This window comes from Limulus polyphemus, unplaced genomic scaffold, assembly GCF_000517525.1.
Source record: "Limulus polyphemus unplaced genomic scaffold, Limulus_polyphemus-2.1.2 Scaffold1642, whole genome shotgun sequence".
NCBI classification, from domain to species: domain Eukaryota; kingdom Metazoa; phylum Arthropoda; class Merostomata; order Xiphosura; family Limulidae; genus Limulus; species Limulus polyphemus.
Window position 1 is genome coordinate 183,336 of NW_013667252.1, and position 24,078 is coordinate 207,413.

At 36.0% G+C, this 24,078-nt stretch overlaps 1 protein-coding gene across 9 annotated transcripts in view; it reads right to left on the minus strand.

Annotated features, from left to right (window-relative positions):
- The window catches only part of LOC106464412 (zinc finger protein 271-like), a 37,300-nt gene that overhangs the window by 3,318 nt on the left and 9,904 nt on the right, over nt 1-24,078 (minus strand). For 4 of the 9 annotated variants that reach the window (XM_022392114.1, XM_022392112.1, XM_022392109.1 and 1 more), the window contains exons 2-4: nt 23,514-23,642; nt 21,517-21,629; nt 13,483-13,657 (exon numbers count right to left, since the gene is read on the minus strand). In XM_022392114.1, the coding sequence (XP_022247822.1) occupies nt 13,483-13,657; nt 21,517-21,629; nt 23,514-23,622 (397 nt within the window). In that variant the 5' untranslated portion in view covers nt 23,623-23,642. Of the gene's footprint in view, nt 1-342; nt 1,618-13,482; nt 13,658-21,516; nt 21,630-23,513; nt 23,709-24,078 lie in introns of those variants that run through there. The other 5 variants (XM_022392113.1, XM_022392111.1, XM_022392110.1 and 2 more) reach the window with 3 other exon arrangements.

The window sequence follows — 24,078 nt, forward strand, 5'->3', positions numbered from 1 at the left end:
CAGACCATACCAATTTATTCAATACAAGGCATGGCAGGGATGGGCAGCTAGCTCCTTCTGCTTTACCCATGCAGTCCATGGGTGGTATTGTGTGGAACAGGCAAGTTTATGAAGCAATTACATCGCAAGGATATTTACCTACAAGCAATCTTGTGGAACATCCCATCTCAATAGTGAGCATTGCAAAGCCATGGAAGATAAAGTGTGAGTCAACATGGCTGTACAGTGCAGATTTCAAGTTGAAGAATACCTGGTCAGGCACCACTTGCCACAGAGCAGGATACATGTAACGAGTAAAGGAAGCAAGAGCCCCTGAAAGGAAATGTATGAATATAAACTTACTCAGTCAAAGTCCACTGAAGCCTGAAGAATGGCCACAGGTGGAAGACGAAAACCAGATGAAGAACAAACCAAGATATGATGTAAATAATGGGAAACGAAAGTATTTGGTGTCGTCCACATGCCCGACTATAGGATTTCCTCCAATGGCTGATGAAGATGAGATGCAAGGGAAAAGATGAGGTGTCAAATCTGATGAGAAGACACCTGAAACAAATTCCAGGAGGAATAAGCCAATCGATTTAAAAGTCAACCCCAACTAGTGAGGGTAGAAGGAGGAAAGATCTCGAACAGAGGAAGACTGCCAAGGGATAAAGAGTCAGGAACAGGTACCATGAAAGGATACTGTGCAGGCAATATAACAATGAAGAGTACAGACTGGACAGAGAAGTCTATTCAGATTGGGACAAGGATAGAGATTACAAATAGAAGGAAGCGAAAAAGGAGGAGTTACCCTCCCTAACTGCCAAGGTCTTTGGGAGGAAGGAATGATCTGGATAAAGGAGAAGATAGGTAAAGTGTATGTGAAATTTCAATGGCAAATAAATTAGACTTTCATCATGTACAATCTAAGAGGAGAAGGAAATACATTTTAAAGGAAACATGGAACTCAAGGAAAGTGTTTCAAATGGATGTAAAGTGAGGGAATGGAGGACCACATTAATATTCCAGTCCACAAGAGTAGGCTGTCTGGGGGGGGGATGATGAATCCAGAAGGAACACATTAACATGGTAAGGAAAGGGGAAGCAAAAACTCGACGGTAGCAGGATAAGGTAGCCTGTTAACCCGAGGGCAAGGAGACTGAAGACTCCTGAACAAAAAGCCATGTGAGGAGCTCTGCCACTTGAGCCACAGTAGGTTGGTTAGCATGGAAACCCTGAGTCGCAAGCCAACTACAAAACACTCCCATTTTCACTGATACACCTCCATTGAGAAGGACATATGGAATGAGCTAGAAGGAAAGCTACTCAATGGGAGGAACCTGATCTCCTCATCAATTACCAGTTAAAAGCCAGGCCTGAAGACAAATGATATGAATGGCTGGACGTAGAACCAGTGACTGAGGTTGATGAAGAAGGGAGGGAGACAAAGGAAGAAGCACTGGAGGGAAAAGTTGCAGTTGTTGTAATTGTGGAATGATGAGGAGGAAGTGGGACACCCACTGACATATGGGCCTGGTCCAACCACCATTGCAGATCTTCCATCATGGTAGGAGGAAGGGTAATGGGAGCTGACAAGGGATCCCAAGCTAGGTTCCATTTATCGTGAAGAGCCCACTGAAGGGATTGCATATGCACATGACTGAGGGAGACCAGTGATAACATTGAAGATCATATCCCCAAAAAGCAATAGAACCTTGCGAGCAGAAAGTGAAGGAGCTGAAAGGGCATGGTGAGCAGACAGTTCCATGGAATGAAATTGTAGAGGAGAAGGTTGGGCCCAACTGAGATGAGTGTTAAAAAGACAATCAAGTGGATGAAGTATTGGCCAGGTCGGAAGAACTCCAATTTGACTAACCAGCCCATCCAAGCAGCCAATAGAAGGAGCTAATGAGTATGTCTGGCCGGAATGAGCCAGTCATCCACATAATGGTGGCATTACAACCCCAGAGAATGAAGATGGTGACTAAAACCTCTGACCACCCAACAGAAAACACAAGGGGCAGAAGCAAGCCCAAAGGGTAGGGTGCAAATTGATAAAACACCCTATGATAGATGAGCTGAAGATAAGGACGAGACCATGGTGATATACGAATTTGGAGATAAGCATTGGTCACGTCCATTTTTGTCATCCATAATACCAGAGAAAATGCCTAGCATAGGGTGAGAAATTGCTACATAGTAAAACAGGGCAGTTGAATGAAGCAACTGAGGTGGGATGTATCGATGACAGGCTTTCAGTCCCGGGTTCTTGGGAAAAACAGAGAGTCTGTAACCAAAACATGGTGAAGGATGTAGAACAGGTTCAAAACTGCTGAGATAGTAGTTTCTGGACTGCCTCTGACAGATGCTGGCTGGTCATGGTATCCCTAGGCAGAGATAATGAAACAGGTATGGAAGACATGAGATATACGGAAGAAAATGGGATCATGAATTAAGGTCGCATCATGACCTAGAAGGTCCCAACAACACAGAAGCCACATATGTAAAGCCTGAGCCACAGACAACATATGAGCGAATGTGGAGGAAAGAAGGGAAAGGATGTCCCCAGAAAACCATTCAGGATTTCGGTGGAGAGCCTCAGAGAGGAAATGGATGGTAGACAGATACTATAAAAAGAGTTGTGAGGGTAAGATAAAGGCGGGAAATTCGGGCATGGGTCTGACTTACAGTAGATCTGGAGGCTACACCCCAAACAGACAAAATGGTACCCAACAATTGCTGGTCCAGAAAAGGGCAGTTTGCATGACAATATGCAAGAGCAAACTGATCTGAAGACCATGGGGGTTGAGGCATGTTTATCGAGTCACTTAATTGTGAGGCAAATTGTTCAGCACATCCGGAATTTCTGGGAGGAAGGGGGGACAAATAGGGATGGGAAGATTGGTCATGTAAGAAGAAAGGATACAGTTCATAGGAGATAGGGGAAAGGGATAAAATGTCACATACCTAAGAAACGAAATCCAAATAGACCATATTAGGCCTAACTGACTCCTCAGGCGGGACATGGGAAGGCATGGCAAAATCAGGAGGTGGAAGTAGGCAATCCAAGTCCTTGTCCACCTGAACAGACTCAGTTTGTTTGGGAGAAAGTGTGGCGAGGTCCCTAGACAGAGGTTGACCCATGTAAAGTTCAATCTCCCAGTGAATAAATGTGGTTAAATCCCCCACCTGAGGCGTATTACATAGCACTAGTCACAGGTGTTACCCTCAAAGTGATAACATGAACTTCAGAATTCATAATGAGGAAATGTCAACCAATAAATAAAGTATAAATAACAATGCGATTGTAATAAACTGGAATTAAAGTGAAGTTAAGAAACAGTCTTAATAGAAACTAGAAATAAAAGAAATGAAGACCACTTCACAAGTATACTAAAGATGAATGTAAAGCTTTAAACAAAGAAACAGGAACATGTTCGAGCATAAGTGCTGCCAAACGAGAAGTGATAGTTTGGTAGAGGCATATAGAGGGAGTCACATGCATCACAAACAAACAAACAGGAACATGTTCGAGCACAAGTGCTGCCAAAAGAGAAGTGATAGTTTGGTAGAGGCATATAGAGGGAGTCACATGCATCATGTCCTACTGGGGGAGAAGTGATGTATGGTGATTTACATGAGAGATATGTTGGAATCATTTGATTCCAATAAGTGGGAGCAGAAGGCTTGTGGCATGCAAAAACGAAATTGTACATAGAGGCAGCACTGGTCGAGAATAGCTAATCTTGTGAGAGGAGAGAAGTACCATATTGGAATATATAGTTTCTACACATCTTGTGACATTGTTTCTAAGCTTTATTTTGTACACTACACTGGTATAAGATTATCTTCATTGTGTGAAAACTGTGTGTGTGAATTTTTTGTAAATCAACAAGTTTCTAGCCACCATTACTATCAAAATCATTACCACACCCCACTAAGATAAGTTTAATTTTTACTGGGAATAATTAAATAATGTACTAAATATTTGTTAAACCTGCTACTATTTTACAGTTTCTCACTTAATGTCATACAGATACTACAAATGTATTGTTTCTCTTCACAGTGATACAGATATTACAACTGTATTGTTTCTCTTCACAGTGATACAGATATTACAACTGTATTGTTTCTCTTCACAGTGATACAGATATTACAACTGTATTGTTTCTCCTCACAGTGATACAGATATTACAACTGTATTGTTTCTCCTCACAGTGATACAGATATTACAACTGTATTGTTTCTCCTCACAGTGATACAGATACTACAACTGTATTGTTTCTCTTTACTATGATACAGATATCTGTATCATAGTAAAGAGAAACAATACAGTTGTAGTATCTGTATTATAGTGAAGAGAAACAGTACACTTGTAATATCTGTATAATAGTGAAGAGAAACAGTAGTTTTTTTCTGTATCACATTAAAGAGAAGCAGTACACTTGTAATATTAGAAGTGTACTGCTTCTCTTTACTGTGATACAGAAAAAAACTACTGTTTCTCTTCACTATGATAAAGATGATAAAACTACTGTTTCTCTTCACTATGACACAGATAATAAAACTACTGTTTCTCTTTACTATGATACAGATACTACAACTGTATTTTCTCCTCACTATGATACAGATACTACAACTGTATTTTCTCCTCACTATGATACAGATACTACAACTGTATTGTTTCTATTCATTATGATAGATATTACAGTATACAGATAATAAAACTACTGTTTCTATTTACTATTATACAGATAATAAAACTACTGTTTCTCTTTACTGTGATACAGATAATAAAACTACTGTTTCACTTTACTATGATACAGATAATAAAACTACTGTTTCTCTTTACTATGATACAGATAATAAAACTACTGTTTTTCTTTACTATGATACAGATAATAAAACTACTGTTTCTCTTTATTATGATACAGATAATAAAACTACTGTTTTGCCTGAGGTTTGGAAAACATCTGTGTAAAAATGTTGTGGGACCTCCTCTGAGACTTATACAGAAATATAAATTTACATACAGGTCACATTATCTAGCTAAGAAGAAATAAATGTGACATTTATATCTTCAAGTTCACTCCTAATGATGACGTGGTAAATTTTGAAACATGTAGAGTCCACATTTCAGAAATATTTTTAATTGTGTATCAATTTTAACATTGTCTGTTATTTACTTATTATTTCAACATTATACACAATTGCCAAGAAAACAATATTTAATTGTACATGCTCATAATGCACAGGCTAGAGAATGAAAATAAACATTACAGTTTTTGCACTGGTGGCATTAATATAATTGTTATGCAGAAATTAGGAATTCAAAACAAAATTAGGGGAAATATATCAACAAAATGGCATGCGCTTATAATAGACAATGAATAATAGAACTATTTAACTTCAACAAATATTCAAATCAAACAAAACAATTCAGTATACAATTCTCTCCAAAACATTTTATTGCTTCATGTCAAACTGGCTATTTATCATCTTCTACACAAGTGAAATAATTGAATTATTTATGAAGGACTGGAACAAATAAAAATATGCAAACCTTAACTATCACAACAAAAGGGGGAGGAATGTTAAAATTTTTCTTACACTGAAAAGGTATTTCCAATAGATACTTACCTCTACTCACACAAAGCTATCTAAATCTTTATACTCTGTCAATTTCAGGCCATTTCTGAACATGTATATCTCATATGACTACTCTTCACCAATAGTACTGCACCACCTATACTGGCGCAGCTAGCTCCTTCTGCTTTACCTGCTCAATCCTCGCTTTTGAGAATTGGCATGTTCTAAAAGAAGAACACTGGCCATAGATAGGAATGGTGAGAAGTGTGGGAGGGGGTGGGGTGGGGTAAATATCTATCAAAAAAAAATGTCAGCTTCCAATATGGTCCTACCTCCTCTCACACAAAGCTAGATTCCCACATTGCAAAGGTGAAGGGGCCAGTTTAGGTGCACAACATAGTAACCAAGTGAAAAGCAACCGCCAAGAATGAACGAGTGTGCTCCAAGATGAACAAAGCACACAAGTGGGATACTTCACTACTTCTGAAACAGGTATACTCTTCGTCCTTGAAGTAGGAAATGAACTTGACATAAGCAGATGCATACACAACCTCAACCAGACAAACAAGGTTTCATAACTCGTCCTCGGTATTAGGAGGATGTGCACAAATGCAAGTCATACTGAGAGGTGCAATTCATACTAAAATATAAACAGTATTAACTATGTATATACACAACCTAAACTGGACAGATGAAGTTCCATAACTCGTCCTTGACGTTAGGAGGATGTGCACAACTGCTGTTAGTTCTGAGAGATGGAATGCATAGTAAAAAATATAATAAGAAGTAACTATGTACATGTACAACCTCAACTGGACAGACAAGGTTCATAACTCATCCTTGGAATTAAGAGGTTGTGGATGAAAAGTAAAAGTAACATAATGTAGCATAAACATAGAAGCTAAGGCATGTGGACCATGTTATATAGACTCAGCAACCCTAACTGTAAGTAAACAGAGTGCCATGCATCAAGCAACTGGAATTACGAAGAGGAAGTAAGCTTTTGGTGGAAACCGGGCAAAACAATTGTAGGAGCTAGAAGCACAACAAAATGAACATGGCATTATGGGGTCGTGGTATTGCCTCAGCTGAACCATAAGAATGGGTATTATGAGCAGAAATCATAACTCACTCAACCATAAATGCAGGGAAGAGACATCCTGCATCTGGAATTATAAGAAGGAATATGTACCCCACGATATTGAAATCTCAACCCCTTAGAGTACAACAATGTGGTTGTGAGTAAAAGGAGGTGCATCCAGGTGTAGATTGACTAGGGAATGACCAACCATTGATGGCAAGCCAACTACATCCAAAACCCAGGCCACTGGGAACAGGCATCCACATGGGGGGTAGGATGAGAATCATACAGTCAGTAAGTCAACTACAATCCAAAACCCAGCCTCCGGGAACTGACATCCATGTGGGGGTAGGAAAGAGGACCATACCACTGGCAAGTCAACTACAATACAAAACCCAAACTACCAAGAACCAACATCCATGAGGGAATAGGAAAGAGAATCACACTGGTGATAAGTCAACTACAATCCAAAACTCAGCCATCTGGTGAGGATAAGAAAGAGGATCATACCTTCTTCACCTCAAATTCATCAGACTGGAGTGGAGGGAATCCCATACCTCCAATCTATGAGTGGGACACATCATAGCATTGTGAGAAATTGATCGATCGATCCGGGAACCCAACTTCCGGTATTGTAAATATGTCTTTGTAATGTAAGCCATTTCACTCAAAACCAAACTGACATGAACTGCCCCTAGCACAATAATATCCTCAGTATAATAAAATCATTGAGGGATAGCATATTAATCTGCAAGTACCTCGATCATGACCCACAACATGGATTGCAAGAACAAGAGTATAATTGAGTGAGAAAATAGAGACACCTGTAATACATGTGTGAGGACTTATGTTGATTGGTTCAGCTCTAAATCCAAAACCCAGACACTGGGAAACAACATCCACATTGGTATTCCAATTGAAGGGGTGAACTGCAATTTTGATGGCTCACTCCAATTATATATAGTGGAGGACATCTCATCATCTATAACAGCAGAACACCACTGCCCTACTCTCAACTGAATAGTTTTATCATTATATGTATGTTTTACCATTATCTCATTCAGGAAGATGCCTCCATGGTCCACTACCCCATTGGATCGAAAAATGGTAAAGACTCCCATACTACACTGGAAGAAAATGGGGGCAAAATTATGGTGGAGAGTCTGGAGGAATGACAACACCTGAGACAGTGCAATGGGTGACACCTGATTTATTCAATCTAAAACATGGCAGGGATGGGCAGCTATCTGCTTCTGCTTTACCCATGAAGTCCATGGGTGAGTACAGTCTGGTACAGCCATATTAATGAAGCAAATATATCGTGAGGACAAACCTACAAGCGATCTTGTAGAACACCCCACCTCAGCTGTGTGCATTTAGGGGCCATGGAAATTATAATTGTTAAGTCATCATGGCCTTACAGTCCGGATTTGACTATTTTTAAGTATACCTGGCCAGACACCACTCGCCACAGAGCAGGATCCAGTGTAAAAAAAAAGAAAGAGGGAAAAAAACCCTGAAAAAGAAGCGATACAAATATAATAGATAACTCACCTAGTCACAGTCTCACCAAAGTCTGAAGAATGGCTATAGGGAGAAGCCAATAACCTGAAGATAAAGATACAGTGATCTGTGCAGATAGTGAGATATGAGCATATACAGAATAGTTCACATACCTGAATGAAGAAGACAATAAGAAAGAATAAGCCAATCGAATTAAAAGTTGAACTCAATTGGTCAGGGTGGAAGGAGAATGGTGACAAACAGATGATGTCTGACAAGGAATGAACAGGAAGGAATGAGCACCACGGAAGGAAGTCGCATGGGCAACATGACAACAAAGAGCATGGATAAGACATAGCAGCCTATGTGGATTTGACCGAGAATCTAGGGGGGAAATGGAAGGAAGGTATATCGGTGATGAGGAGGAATTACCCTCCAAAGGTGCTGAAGTTTTGGGGAGGAAAGATCGATCCAGATAAAGGAGATTATATGTGGAATGATATAGAGTAGGTGAAACATTGATGGCAAATAAATCCAACATAAAACATCCACAGGTTAAGAGGAGAAGGAAATAAGTCTTGTTGGACAAATGGAAAATTGAGCACGAAGGCAGTGCTTCAAACAGAAACAAAGTGAGGCAGTGAAGAACCACATTAACATCCCACCCTAGAAGGATAGCACACCATGGTGGACAACTAATCCAGAAGGAATGCAACAAGAGAGAAAGGTTAGGTAGGAAAGGTAAAAACTTTACAGGAAAAATGAAAAAGTGATATGGCAGTCCATAATTGAGGAGATAGAAGACCCCTGATGAAAAAGACCAAGTGAGGAAATCCATAATATGAGGAACTGTGGGTCTAGTGGACGAAAACCCCTGTCCTAAAAACCAATAGCAGAAAACATTCCACTTACAATGATAAACATGCCTAGAGGATGGGTGAATGGGACAACAAAAAAAAAAGAAGTTACCCCTTTGAGAAAAACCAGATCTCCATGCCAGGGACCGGATAAAAACAAGGCATGTAGACGAAAGATAAGAAGGGCTGGATGAAATGCTAACAACTGAGGTTGTCAGAGAAGGGATGGAGGAAGAGGTAATGGAAGGGCAGACTGGAGCTGGAGCAGCTGTGGGAACCATGGCTGTGTGCCGGTCAGTAAGGAGTAATCAGAAGGACTTGACACAGAGTGGTATGGATGATCAAGATCACTCTGTGAAGAAGACAGATGGGAGGATAAACATACAGGTATTTGTTGATCAAATCTTGACTGAAAGCATTGACAACCAGAGCAAGATGATGACAAGCAGACACCAAAACAGAAATAATTTGGCATTGAGAGATGTGGCAGATGCATCCAGGTGAGGATTATCCTATTGAAGGCATAACCATCAGAAAACAAGTGGAGCGATAGACCACTCTGTTGGATAAACTTTGTTTGGATGGGAAAGCCGATCCACAACAAGACTGAATGCATTCAGAACACCACTGTATAATTGTCAAAATGGATCATGACCAAATGATTCCTGGAAAGATGAAGAAAATGATCCAAGGCACAATGTACAGCTGGAAGCTTCCTGCTGATTGACCTATGCCCCCAGCCATGAAGGGAAGCATCCATGAAGATGTGTAAATCTGGGTTAGGGAGAGGAAGCAGAACACCCGTTGACGTGTGAGCCTTGTCCAACTGAAGAGATTGCATATGTGCTTGACCCAAGGGAATAAGGGTTTGAATAGAAGACCAAATCCTCAAAAGTGATAGAACCTCACAAACTGTAAGAGAGGAAACAGTAAGAGCATGGAGAAATGAAAGCTCCATCAAATGAAGTTGATGAGGAGAAGGTTGGGCCTGATTGAGATGAGTGTTAAAACAAACACAAATGGACAAGATATTGGGTAGGTATAAGAAATAACTTCTCCAATTTGATTAACTAGCCCACATGAGCTGCCTCCAGGAGCAGCAGAAGAGTATGATGGATGTACTCCTGTTCTGAATGAGCTAACAGAAGCTAACTGTGTATGTATTGATGGAAGCACAACCCTTGGGCATGAAAATTTTGTACAAATGCCTTGACCGCCCAACAAAAGACATACAGGGCCAAAACAAGCTCAAAGTGCAGAGCACGAAATTGATAAACTACCCTGTGATGAACGAATCGAAAATAGCATCTTGAATGATGAGATATCATGATATGCAGGTAAGCATTCATGATGTCTACCTTGGTCATCCACAAACTCAGAGAAAAAGCTCACTGAGGATAAGAAAAGACACTATGGTAAATCAGGGTAGAACCAAAAATTGATTGAGGCAGGACAAATTCATCACAGGCCACCAGTATCTGGTTTTCTTAGATGCTACAAAGAGCCTGGAATAAAAACCTGGAGAAAGATGATTGACAAGTGTGATGGCCTGCTAGGAGAGAAGATCTTGACGTTGACTAGTGGTAGGATCCCAAGGCAATGGAAAGGAAATGCGTATCTAAGATAACGGAGGAGGGGAAAGAAATTAGAAGTCAAGCCCCTCACATAAAACCCAAATAACCCACAGATTTGTGGAGAAAGGTCAGCAAGGGGGAACAAGATCAGATAAGTGAGCCTCCACTGGACTGAAACTCACTGGGTAGTCACCAGTACTGTTGGCAGCATGTCCATCTGCATCAAATGAGGAACACCTGGAAGGAGGAACAGGTAAAGGCTGAGAAGGAGCTGGATGAAAAAAGGAGCATGTCTAGGCTCAGAATGCGACTAACAATCCACCAAAGAAGAAAGTGTAGTGTGCTGTTGCACCAGCTCCACTCCAGATTCCACAGTGTCAGGAATATTATTAAAAACATACCACTGAAGAAAAGGGGCCATATGTAAGTCCTGGAGATGAGGAGGTGGTCAGAGAATTTGGGGTAAGGCTGCTTCTCTCCCAAGAAAATCCCAACAACAGAGAAACCTTATGAAACTTTATTTGGCAGCGAAAATTTTTTTATTGGAATAAATGATTGGTCGGGATAGAGAAACATAAACAGAATGATAGAGTCCACTGAACACGAATGGCAAATAAATCAGAAGGACGGTGTCCAGAAGCTAACAGAAATAGAAAATAAACTGTGAGGGAAGGGTGAAATAATGAACAGGAAGCCATGGGTTCAAAGGGATGGCATGATAAAGCATGCAAAACAACCCCAAAGTCCCAATTGGGCAGAAGGTGGCTGATGAGTCCTCAGGAGAGGAAGCTCCAGTAAAAGAAGGAGCTGGAAACAGCAAGTCTAAATTCTCCCCAGAACATCCTGTTTCAAAATGAAAATTCAAATCAGCACCTCCCAGAGAGATATCCCCAGACAGACAGCTTCCAGCTTAAATCCCACACTGATGAAAATTAGGATGATAAAGCATAAACTTAATTATGAAAAAAAAATATTCAGATAGAACAATAAATTACATGTTGCTGGTAGTAATGACACGTAATGTACAAATTACTGAAACATACCCAGTTAACAAACTACTGATAAATATCTAACGGATGAACTATCTAAATTTATCTAGTACACAAAGAATGTTATAATTATAAACATGCAAACCAAATAAAATTATCTAGAAAACATATTAATAGTCAATATCTAATTTACAATTCCTCTAAATTAACCTAGACTTCAAAGGACACTGAATAAAGTCCTACACTGTCAAAAATTGGAATGAGAAGGCATATGGTCAACAATGACAAAAAAAAAGCAAAAAAAACAAAAAACAACTCAAATAGAACAATGAATTAGATATTACTAGTAGTAATGATATGTAACTTACACACAATCCAAACATAGTTAGTTAAAGTACTTATTAATAACGAATTACAAAACCCATGAAATTTGCCGAGTCTAAAAAGTATGTAATATTAACGAATGTGCAAAATGATTTAATTTACCCCCCCCCCAAAAAAAACAAAGTAATAATCAATATCTAACTTACAATTCATCTAAAGTAACTTATATCAAAGGACACACAAATATCTAACTTACCAAAGTCTGAGCAACTACGAAGTGAAATAAAGAATTCTCCCATGTGTAAATAAGGGCAAAACTACACAAAGGACATCTGAGCCAGGTCTACCACAGGTATATCAACCAGGTGTACATGTTGAAGAAAAACTTACAACAGATCCCTGTGGAGAACTGGAAACAATATGAAAAAGGGGGGGAGAAAAACAATTCTCTACCAAAGTGAATGACGTGGTGGCATGGCAACTGGTGGAAGGTGCCGGAAAAAGAGAATCCAAATTGTTTTCTTATTGATTGCATTTTCCTCAGAAATATTGTCACGTTGAAAAGAAGAAGAAATTCCAGTCAAACATATGAATCCAGCTCTCTGTGACTTAAAGCCTGTACCTCGTCTGCAGATAAAGTTCAACCCAATCTCTGGGAAGTTGTACCGGTGGTGTTTTCAACTGTAACAGGAATTTCTTAGTTGATACATTGATTGAAAATTCATACTATAATCTCTTGTAAATCGATAACAAGGAATAAATGTAAAATGAAAATCTTTGAAACAAGTGAATGTAAATACAGTAAAACAAAACTGTTAAAAAAAAATTGAAATGGCAAAGAAGCACGTTCATAAATGGTAGCTACATTGGAAAAACAAACACACATCTAAACAATGCTGTGCCAATCAAGAAAGTGAAGATTGAGTGGGAATTGCAGAGGGAAGTAGCTGACCAATATAAGTAGAGCAATACTATTGGTGGAGAGTAGTCGCATGATATGCACATGTTCAGAAATTGATGGGGCATAAAGACTGGTGCACTGATCATGAAAATGTTTTTAGCAATGCTTAGAGGGCAAAAAAGGATCAAGATAGCTTTATGTGAGATGAGGTGTAAACTGACTAATGTAAGTTAATGTGTCTGTTCTTTAATTTTTTCAACAATAATTACCTTTCATAATTTTAAAAGCTAAACAATAATAACAGTTACATAACCAACATTTAGCATACCTTGGCATTTCATATTATCACACAAAGTATCATTTAAGAGCATTACAGTGATCATAAAAGATATAACGTTACTGACAAGGCTAAATGGGTATAGATAATTTACACAGGAATGAGAGGGGATGATGAAACAGCAGAAAAACTATGAGACATGAGGTAGCAGTTCCCTAAAATAACTATATTGTTTCTCACTAATATGGGCAACACTTGCAAAGTATCAAAAAAGATATCAAAAACAATTAGTTCTGTATTAGCATTAGAAGTCCAGTAAATATTATAAATTATTAATAAGATTAAATTATATGAAAAACTCTTTCAACGTACTAATTATATTAATTTCAAAAAATTCATACTTACTAGATGTATCTTCTAACTCAGAATCGATTTGTTGCAAATCTTCCTTTTTCACACTCATAACATCATCTTTTAAACTATTTAGATCATTATCATCATCACTGTCACTAAACTTTGAAATAACTTCATGCTGTTCTAAAGCATCAGATTGTCCAGTTTTCTGTCTAACAAGTGTGTACTGAAATAGAAAAAGATTATTGGAAAATAACAACACTAAAGTACAAAATACATCATGGGTCTCCACAGCTTACTAAGTTCAATATATGAGGATATCTAGCTAAAATTTCAAAGTTCAGGAATTTCTACCTACCTTATTTTTCCAACAAGATGGGCAATTTTTTAACAAAAACTTGATATCAGTTAGAAACACTAATAACATCTAAACTTGCAGTTTTAAAACATTGTACTTATGGTATCTTGTAGCTGCCATCACAGATAGTTGTAGATAATTACATAAGTGAAAATAAACAATACAATAGCAACTTCAGTTCTCTCCAATGAATGCAACTTCTTGGTAGATAAAAGCATGACAAAAATGCTTAACTTCTCCACATTAGCTGCACTAATATATCGTTTTGACAATGATAGTATGATATCACTTAACTTTCTAAAAGTTACATGTGTAACACTGTAACCACATTTTCAGTATTTTTTATGGGAAAGAAGGGACTTCCACTATAATAATATAGCATTTTAGATTAATCAATGTTGACCAAATAAACCAAAGTGAACAATGTCAAAATAACATTAATATATTCTGTATATGATTAGCTCAGTCAGGTTATAGTCCAGCTATTTCAAAACTCACATCTTTATTTCTAGTAATGTGATTAAAAAAAAACATTTAAAAACAAACATTGATTTCTCTAAATTAAAATTAAATAGTTATAATTATTTATAAGAAACACTATAGCATTGGTACACATTATACCTGTTTTTAACGTTTTTCTAAAAATTCAATATATATAGTGTCATGCAACTTCCATTTTCACTTATTTTAGAGATCAATAACACAAAAACATCTTTCTCGTAAGAATTTTAACTTCTAAACAAGGAAAAATTAATTCTGTAACAAATCTATGTTACAGAAACTGCAGGTGTCCTAAACATTACTAGCTTTGAGTAAAACAAAGCACTAAAGTCTAAACACATTCTTAAGGTGTCTGGAAAAAGCCAAGATATGAAATTTTGCTATGGCAACATTTAATTGACCCTTAGAAACAATCAGTTATTAGCTGAAGCCTTAAGTGGATTGCTGTAAATCCTAGCTTTGTTAATTTCAGAAACCTCAAAGAACCTTTCAGGGATATTAATAGTTCACTCAAAACAAAACAAACACTGACATGTTTTTTTTAATACTATATGGTAGTGTAAGGATGTCTGGTTGCTTTTTATTGATTTCTGAAAATGAATGGTGGGTGGTTCAGACCATCCTCCTCTAGATCCATGCTTGCTTATACAACATTAAATAATGCAGTTTTTAATTCTCAAGAAACATGGAGAGGGATACAGACTCCCTACAAATCTATGTCTGCTTATACAACATTAAATCGTAGTTAATACTTTGAGGGAAAAAAATGGAAGGGGGCCTGGGCACCTCCCCTAGAACTGTGCTTGTTTATACAATATTAAAGAATACAGTTACACAATTATAAATATAACACAATGTAAAATATAATAGTAAAGTTACACTTTATTTAACCCTCAAGTAACCAGATAGTTGGGTACTGCGAGCCAATTTCCTTCACTCCAGTCAGTAGTTCAAAATTAGTGACAGTGGCAGATAATCCTAGTAGAATTGCAATAACAAAGACAGGGTAAGCAAGTTTAATGACAATGGGAATTTTAAACACATCCGTTATATAACTTTGTGCTTAAGTTAACAACAAACACAAACGTAATGGCAGTATTTCAATTACTTGGATGGTTGGAATAATCAAAAACAATAAATAATCAGAAACTCAAATTCAATTAGTTGATTATTTTCATGATAATCAATTCAATCATTATTTTAATTAATCATTTAATAAAATAATAAAAAAGTAATAATCTGTACAACTAACTATTTTTGAGAGAATTTAATTGTAATTTTGATAAATTGACAGTTGGAATAACCTCTCAGATGACTATAAATGAGCATCCAAACAGAAGTTTTGTAGAATATGTACCTGTCAGGTAAAGTTTCAGAAATACCTGAAAGAAGCCAGGTTTTTATGAAAGATAAAGAAGAGGACATTAAAAAAAGAAATAATAATTGGGCCACTCAAGTTAATTAGTCAGGTTTATACACAGCTACATGTATAAGTGTTTGAACAATACATAATGTCAATACAGGTGTTAAACCTAAACAAGGTTAAAGTAAGCGCTGCTTCAACATAGAGTAACATGCAAGGCTAACAAAACAGAGAAAGTACTTCCAATTCATGAAGACAAGGCTTAAAAATGACTGGGATACAACATGAGTGGAAGTACATGACAAACATAAGGAAGGACCAGTAAATTTATTATAGGAATATATATATATTCACATGAGAATGTGATCCTAATGAATTAACAAATTAAGTAAAACATAACAATACTAACAAGCAGTGTGCCTACAGTACAGAGATCCTGTAAAGTGACTGAGAAGCACAGAGTTAAAAGTATGCTGCATACCTGTTTATTAGAAACAAAACACAAGGATAAGTAAGAGAAAGATAAACAATCAGTGGAACTTCTTGTTCCAGCCTTTAGTTAGTCACCAAAGAAATACAAAACTGATTTCAAACCTTGTCTTACAAAGAATGACCTTAGCATGAATATATAACAATAAGAGCAAGGAGCAGCATCACAATGAAAGAATGAGGAAAAGGCTATGACAACACTGGGTAAGAAATTTTGTGGGATAAAAGTAGTGCTGCTTTGTTTTTTAGTTAGAGACCAGCTAGAATGGTACAGGGGTGAGTTTAATAATAATAAAGAGAGGGAGGAGCAGCACCAAAGTGGTATCAATTAAAGACGCTGACAAGAAAGAGAGTAGTATAAGAGTATGATAGCATGCCACTCTCCTCCTTCTTCATCTTTTTCTTGATCATTAGAGGGAGCTAGAATGCCACAGGGTAGATACTTCTCATATAATCCTCCAATAACATATTTTCTTTTGCCAATTTAATCGTTTTTTAATCTGATGTTATTTCTTGGTCAATCATATTGCAAGGTGTACAATATTTATATCTGCTTACACTGGTAAATTGATGTGTCCAACCCACCAATACCTGCATCTTTGAGGCTCAGGTACTATGAAAGAATGTGTAGACATATGGAAAACTATGACATTTTTAGCTTACCCTATCAAACATCTTTTCAGAGTGCAATCATTTTTTGTGTACCTGTAACATTAGATATACTTTGAGTCCCCACACATCTAAAACTTTACAATATCCTTCTAGTTGGCTCACAAACTGAATGTTAAAACAATGTAACAAATAATGCAAGTACTGTAAAAATAATGCTTTGCCTTTTTTAAATGTGAAATAAGTGATTTTTCAATTCTAAAAACTCAAATTTTAATTTTAACTAAGAAATCCTTCCAATGTCTGAATACTAGCTGGGAGTTGACAGATGGCCCTGTTCCGATGGGTAAAGAAAAATATATGAATTTAAACAGATATAAGATAACTTATCCATATAAAACAAGTAATAAAAAAGTTTGCAAAAATTAAGTACGATGAAGAGATGGCAATGTCAAAAAGTACAAAAACCATATAAAAACTCCTACATAAGTAGCCAATAAGCACTGAGTAAATCTTACAAGCTCACGGTTATTAGTTACTTTAAGACTGGATAGCACTGTTCAGTTTAACCCTATTGACATGGGTCAAAAGCCATGTCACTGTGTTTGTTGACTCGCATTCAAAATTTTATTTAACTACTATTTTATGAATTTATATCAATAAGTTTGGTATAAAATTGTAGATTATAATTTAAATTTTAGTATCGTACATTAGTTAATTTCTTAATTTAAAAGTAAATATTAAAAAAACACACCTAAATATTGATTTTTGTGTGGGGGGCATGTTAAATGCAGCATTGGTTCAAATTAGATGTTTGTATGTTCAAGTACATAGTCTATAGTTTCTTACGAATTAGGAACTTAAATGACTGATACTGACAATCTAAAATATAAAATAAGAACCTCCTATATTTTCCATTTGCTGAGATATTGCTACATCTACTGACTCAAACACAATGGCCATGGCCACTTCTTTTCATTTTTGGAAATGCTTACATACACCAACTTCTGTCTATGATGTGTGAATAACTAATTAAAAGCTCAGAATGTCCTCCTAGTGTCTTTCTCAGCCTTTTTGAAATATTCAGGTGGCAAACTCTTTATTTTTATGCTAGATTCCAAGCAGTAAGATAAGACTTTAGTGAGCTCAAAATTTCATATTTTTTTAGACCCAAATACAGCTTAGTTACTAAGCTTGATAAATTATGTTTGAATTCTATGGTATTGATATAATAATTTATGATTTTAGGTTATTTCAAAATGTATATATAAAACCTCCAAAAAATTAATTATTTCACATCCTCCACATGCAAAATTTGATAAGGCTGAACAATCTACAGCAAGCAGCAAACAAATGCATGTGCATCACATCACTGCAACTTTTGTAATGTTAGTCAGACACAGTTAAAAGGTCACTAAAGTAATAAATATATATATATGTGTAACGTTATGAGATTCAAGCTATTTAGAATAAACATTTGTGTTTTCATGCTATAATTTGTAATCATTCTAGAACGAAAAAGTGTACTTTACAAATATTTCCTACTACAGAGATACAATAGTGAAAATAACAGATAAAATATAAAGTATTTTCTTAAAAAACATTTAATAATTATCTAGAGGTTATAAAGATTTTGCATGTGAAATTTGGAAATTTTCTGATGCGTGAAAGTATTTTTAACCTTAAAATCAAAATTACTTTGCATGCTGGATAGTCAACATTCGAAAAGAAAAAAGGCATGAGAAAAACATTACTTAAAAAAATCTTAAACTTTTCTGCATACAAAAGCCTTGTAATGTTTTCTGATAATCTGCAAAATTTTGTGAAGATACACTTACTAATTTAAAAGTTATAGCATGAAAACTATAACAAGCACAAAATGGTTATGAGGTAGGTCCCAAGGACCAAGCCAGTAATGAGAGCTAAATGCTTTTATTCAAACCTGAATTCATGCAACTGACAAGAATTCAACATTTAGTTGTAGATAAAAATTATTCTTGAAAAGATATGGCTATTGATGTAGTGATTTTTGTATGATTTTCTGTATTTTTTGGCATTGCCACTTCTACATTATACTTAATTTTTGCAAAAAATTTTTTTAAACAATTTCATTAAAATTGGTTGGTAATTGAACATTTGTTTTATTTTTATTACTTGTTTAGTGACGTTTTTATCCTGACTGAAATTTAGTGTATTCTTTGAATGCATGTAATAAAATATATTACATGTATTGATTCTTTTTTTTAATTCCTTCACTTCATACATAATATAGGGGGTTGACTCCCTAAAGACACCGATTGTATAGTGTACAAAGCATTGAGTATTATATATATGTTACTAACATCTAATGTTCATCTATTATTAGTTGGTATTTCCGGTTTCACCCTGTACTTAATCTTTTTAAAGTAACACCAAATTTCTATAAGAGAGCTGACTTTAAGGGGTAATGATAACATTGTTTACACTAGGATTATGATTTTTTTAGTTTATATTAAGCACTATCGTGCTTAGTAATAGTCTGTTCTCAAGTACTTTTAAGATACTTTTCTGTTATACTATAGCCATTGTGAAAAATGCATACATTTTTCGGCTAGCATGGGAAAAGAAAAAAGAAAGATGAACACACTGGCTCTTTAGCTAGTTCTACACTTTAGCAACAATTTTTGTTGATACTGGGAGTCTAAAAAGCTGTGATACACCTGATAATGCAATTAGGTGCTCAAAGAAAGCTATAACTCAACTTTAGCAGTTATTTGTAAGAATTATAGAGTAATAGACTGAATGTGGCTGCCACTTTTTTTCTCGGCCCATCCCTACATACAAAGTACTATCTCGCTTAGTGATAAAGGTATAAAATTTCATGTATTATTATATACTAATGAAAAAAAGGAACTGTGCAGGACTTAAAATGGAATAAAATTCATATACATTAGGTTAAGTGTTATGACATATCGAACATATCGAGTAGTACTTGACTCGGTTGCATGGGATTTTTCAAGGTTCGTTAAACACCTTTTTGTTTATTCAAATTTCGTACCCATGATTTTTCTTTGACAATGTTTTCTGAATAAACAGGTGTAAAACGTTTATTCAGGCTCCAGTTATTCGGGAAATTATTTTTATTTCACAGAGAATTACCCTTCTGTGATGCTAAGTGAAGATGAACATCTTCACGCAGTTGGAGTGCTGCAGGCTGGTGTGACACAGAATGTTGTTGCAAGATGTTTCAGGGTCCATCGGAACACCATCCACTCTTTATAGCGACGGTTCCAACAAGCAGAAAATGTCCGAGATCGACCACGTTCAGGACATCTTCGTGTAACATCATGTCAACAGAACAACCATATTAGATTGGTTCACTTTAGAAATCGTTTCTAGACTGCAAGTTTGACTGCTCGCAGCATTCCTGGTCTTCGAGTGATTAGTCCCAGAACAGTGCGTAACTGTCTTTGCAAACACAACATCAGCTCAAGACGTCCAGTGATTCATCCAATATTGCTCCAACATCACCGAACAGCTAGGCTAGCATGGTGTAGATGGTATCTGAGATTCAGAATACAGGACTAGGCCAAGGTACTCTTCACCGATGAATCCAGATTTCATCTAGACAGCAGTGACGGTCATTGAAGTGTGTATCATCATGTTGGAGAGCAATATCATGACACATGTGTGGTGCAACATCAACAGTTCGGTGGAGGCAACATAATAGTGTGAGGCGGAATCACAGCCCATGGATGAACACCTTTAGCAGTTATCAATTGGAACCTCATCGGTGTACGTTATCGGGATGAGATTATTCAATGCCATGCTTTCCCATTCATTCAGAGACAATGTAACAACATAACGCTCCAGCATGATAACGCACGACCACACGTTGCACGGATTGCCAAGGACTTTTTTATTTCAACAGAATGTTGATATTTTACCCTGGTGAAAGGTTTCACCTGACTTGTCACCAATTGAGCATGTGTGGCATGAAATGGAAAGGCGTTTACATCAGCAAGTAACATTGGCGGATCTGGGCACTGCATTCACCAATATCTGGAATAACATTCCACAGGCCTTTTTTGAACAATTTAGTGTCACCAATGAGGTGCTGTTGTCAAGCATGTGTGGATGCAAATGATGGTCACACGCGATATTAGCCCTGTAAGTTTTCTTTTGAATACCAGAATCTTTCAAATGCTCTAAAAATTACGTTTGGTGACATTAACATTAATTGACTATGAAATTTTATAACCAATCCATTTGTTAACAATACTGCAAAATTAAAATTATATTTGTTCGATTTTTCTTGATTTTTTTCATATTTGAAGTGATGCGCAGTTTCTTTTTTTCCACTAGTATATTATGCTGTATGTAATCTAACGGTATTCTCTGACATATCCCTTAAATGTTGAGGCTTGCAGTTCGTCTTTTACAAAAACAGTTGAAGTACTAGTGTAATGTGTTTTTCATAATAACCAGATATTAACAACTGTTTAAAGTTTTTATCTTTCACATGTATATTCATAACTGGCAAACTGCTAGACCAATTATCAACAAACCTACAAAGTACACTTTGGGCCCCAAAAGGAAGTGACACAGGAGGTTCAGTGTTTGGACCCAATATATATATATATATATATATAGAAAAATACTTTCAGCACTGCTACAAAGTGTTTTAAATAGAAGAAAATTCTACCTTTTTAAAGTTTTGTAACAACTTAAGATTAACTACTTAATCATTTAACTCCAATAACATAACTGTTAATCTATAAGTTACCTCAGTCTTCTGTGGAAGTACATCATAGTTCTTTTCTTGTTCCTCTTTTGCTACTTGAAACCCAAAACTGGTATGTGAAAATCTTTCATCTAAAGAATCACCTTCTTCTGTTACTAGAAATATAAATAATATGTATTTATCTGTAACAATAAGACTGAATATAATTTATTTATTATTAACTCACAATGTAATGATACGTCAGTAATGTACGAGAAGGAAGGGACATAGACTTTGCGACAAGTATCCCTATTATAGGCTCTCTTTCAATATCAGTCAGATTTGACCTGGAATACACAATTTCTAAAGCTAGAATACAGCAAATGACTTGGATACACACATTCACACTTTAAAGACACAGAAACGATGTTGGAGGGAAAGTTCTGCAGAACTGTGAACTTTCCTAATTTCAGCATGAGTTTTCCAATATGGAGTCCTGTTCCATGACATCCCAACACGTGATCAGAATCTCCTGATATCAACCATTTCAATAATTTAACAAAAATAATAGAGTCACCAAATTCAACTTCACAGATTGCTGACCAGGATAAAGTAGATTTTTTGTGACATTGTTATGTTATACTGTATGCTTGTTGTACCACATTTCAATGCATCAAGTGAAAAAGCATTTTCAATGGTGAGAAAGATCATAACAGAGAACAGAACTGATTTAGGGCATGACACAGTATGTGCCCTTTTAAACTGTAAGTTTAACTCAGATTCCTCAGCCAGTAAGTACAAGAACAGCAAGCAGGTATTGAAAGATGCCAAAAGTGCAATATAACAAAGAACACAAACCAGGATATGTGTATTTTTGGTTTCTTTCAACTCTTACAATAAAAGTGTATAACAATATTAGATGACTGTGATTATATTAGTATATAAGCCCACTGTAAATGAAGAAAAAAGAAAACACCATTTCAATCTTATAAGTGTAAATAAATGTCTGAAGTTCCCCAGAATGCAAAAAAGTGCCTCCACAAAAAGTCTCCAATTTGTCAGCTCTCACTGTTGACAGGTATGGTTCTGTCCTTCTACAACAAGCTAGGGTACTTCAAATGTCTATTAGAATCAGCAGATGCTTATATTTTCTGTCCATATTCACAATAACATTTGAGTGATTATAACACACACCTGAAATGTGTGTGTACACACACATTCTCAAAAATTTTTCTACTCTAACTTCTGAATCACAGTAATACTTCAGGGTTAAGTCCAGGATGCAATATACTTGCAATGCAGTCTTTACTGTGTTTACATTTATGAAATCTAAAAAGGTTTAGTCTCAAGGTTAAGTCCAGGATGCAATATACTTGCAATGCAGTCTTTACTGTGTTTACATTTATGAAATCTAAAAAGGTTTAGTCTCAAGGTTAAGTCCAGGATGCAATATACTTGCAATGCAGTCTTTACTGTGTTTACATTTATGAAATATAAAAAGGTTTAGTCTCAAGATGTCTTTCTTCTGATATAAGGATACCTGGGGGTGATAATTCTGCTTACTTGTAATTGAACTGTATTTAACTGATCTTGAGTTTCTTTTTTAACAAAACTTGGTAAGTAGAAATATAACATATTAGTCATACTTGTTGGTACAGTGACAATATTGTTTATCATAATGTCAGAAAAACATATAGGATCAAGAAGTCTTAATATAAAATGATAAAAATCCCATAACCCGAGAACTTTCGAAAGGTGAACCTTTCTTCTTCAGGGGCAAACTGAAGAAGAAAGGTCCATCTTTTGAAAGTCCTTGGGTTATAGGGTTTTTATCATTTAATATTGTTTCTCAAATGTTGTAGGTTGTGTTCAGACTGCTAAGCTTATTACTTTCACCAGAAGAAGGTGAAGAAGGTGCTAGAATTGCAGATGACAAACCTCAAAATAAGACTAGATTCTCAAGTAAGAGACATTTCTAGAAAACATTGGTAACCGATGCATCTTACATAATTTGATTGTTTTGAATCCAAAAGTGTCTTTCCTCTAACTGTACTACTTACTACAAGTTACTGTAAAAATTTCCTCTTCATTTTTCACCAACTTCATATCCAACAAAACATCCTGCTCCTCATCAGAAAAGGGTTCAACCTTCATCTTTAATACTTCCATAGTTACATCACAGCTTCACTCTTATATAAATATCAATGCTTGAAGTTAGAATACAGAGAAATAGGTTAAGAATTAAAATTTGCATCCTAGAAAAAAAAAGATTCAAACAAATAATAATCTTAAATTTTACATTAGCTTCATAACTTTCAAAAATGCATTCATGAGCATAAACATCATCACATATTTATACTAAAACTGTAATAAGATCATTTTACCTGATATTAATGTATTTTGAAACAAAACATGTAATAGACAACTAAGACAATATTTTCAAACAGTATCATGTCTTTTAATCATGTAGGTGTTAACTGGGAGTAGAATTTTTACCCCACTCAAGAGATATGTCTCAACAATGTAATTAATTGAAGAACTAGAACTAATGACTTATTAAATTTTCTGTATCTTTATACAATTTGTACTAAAAAATTAATAATCATTTTGATCCTTCATTAATTC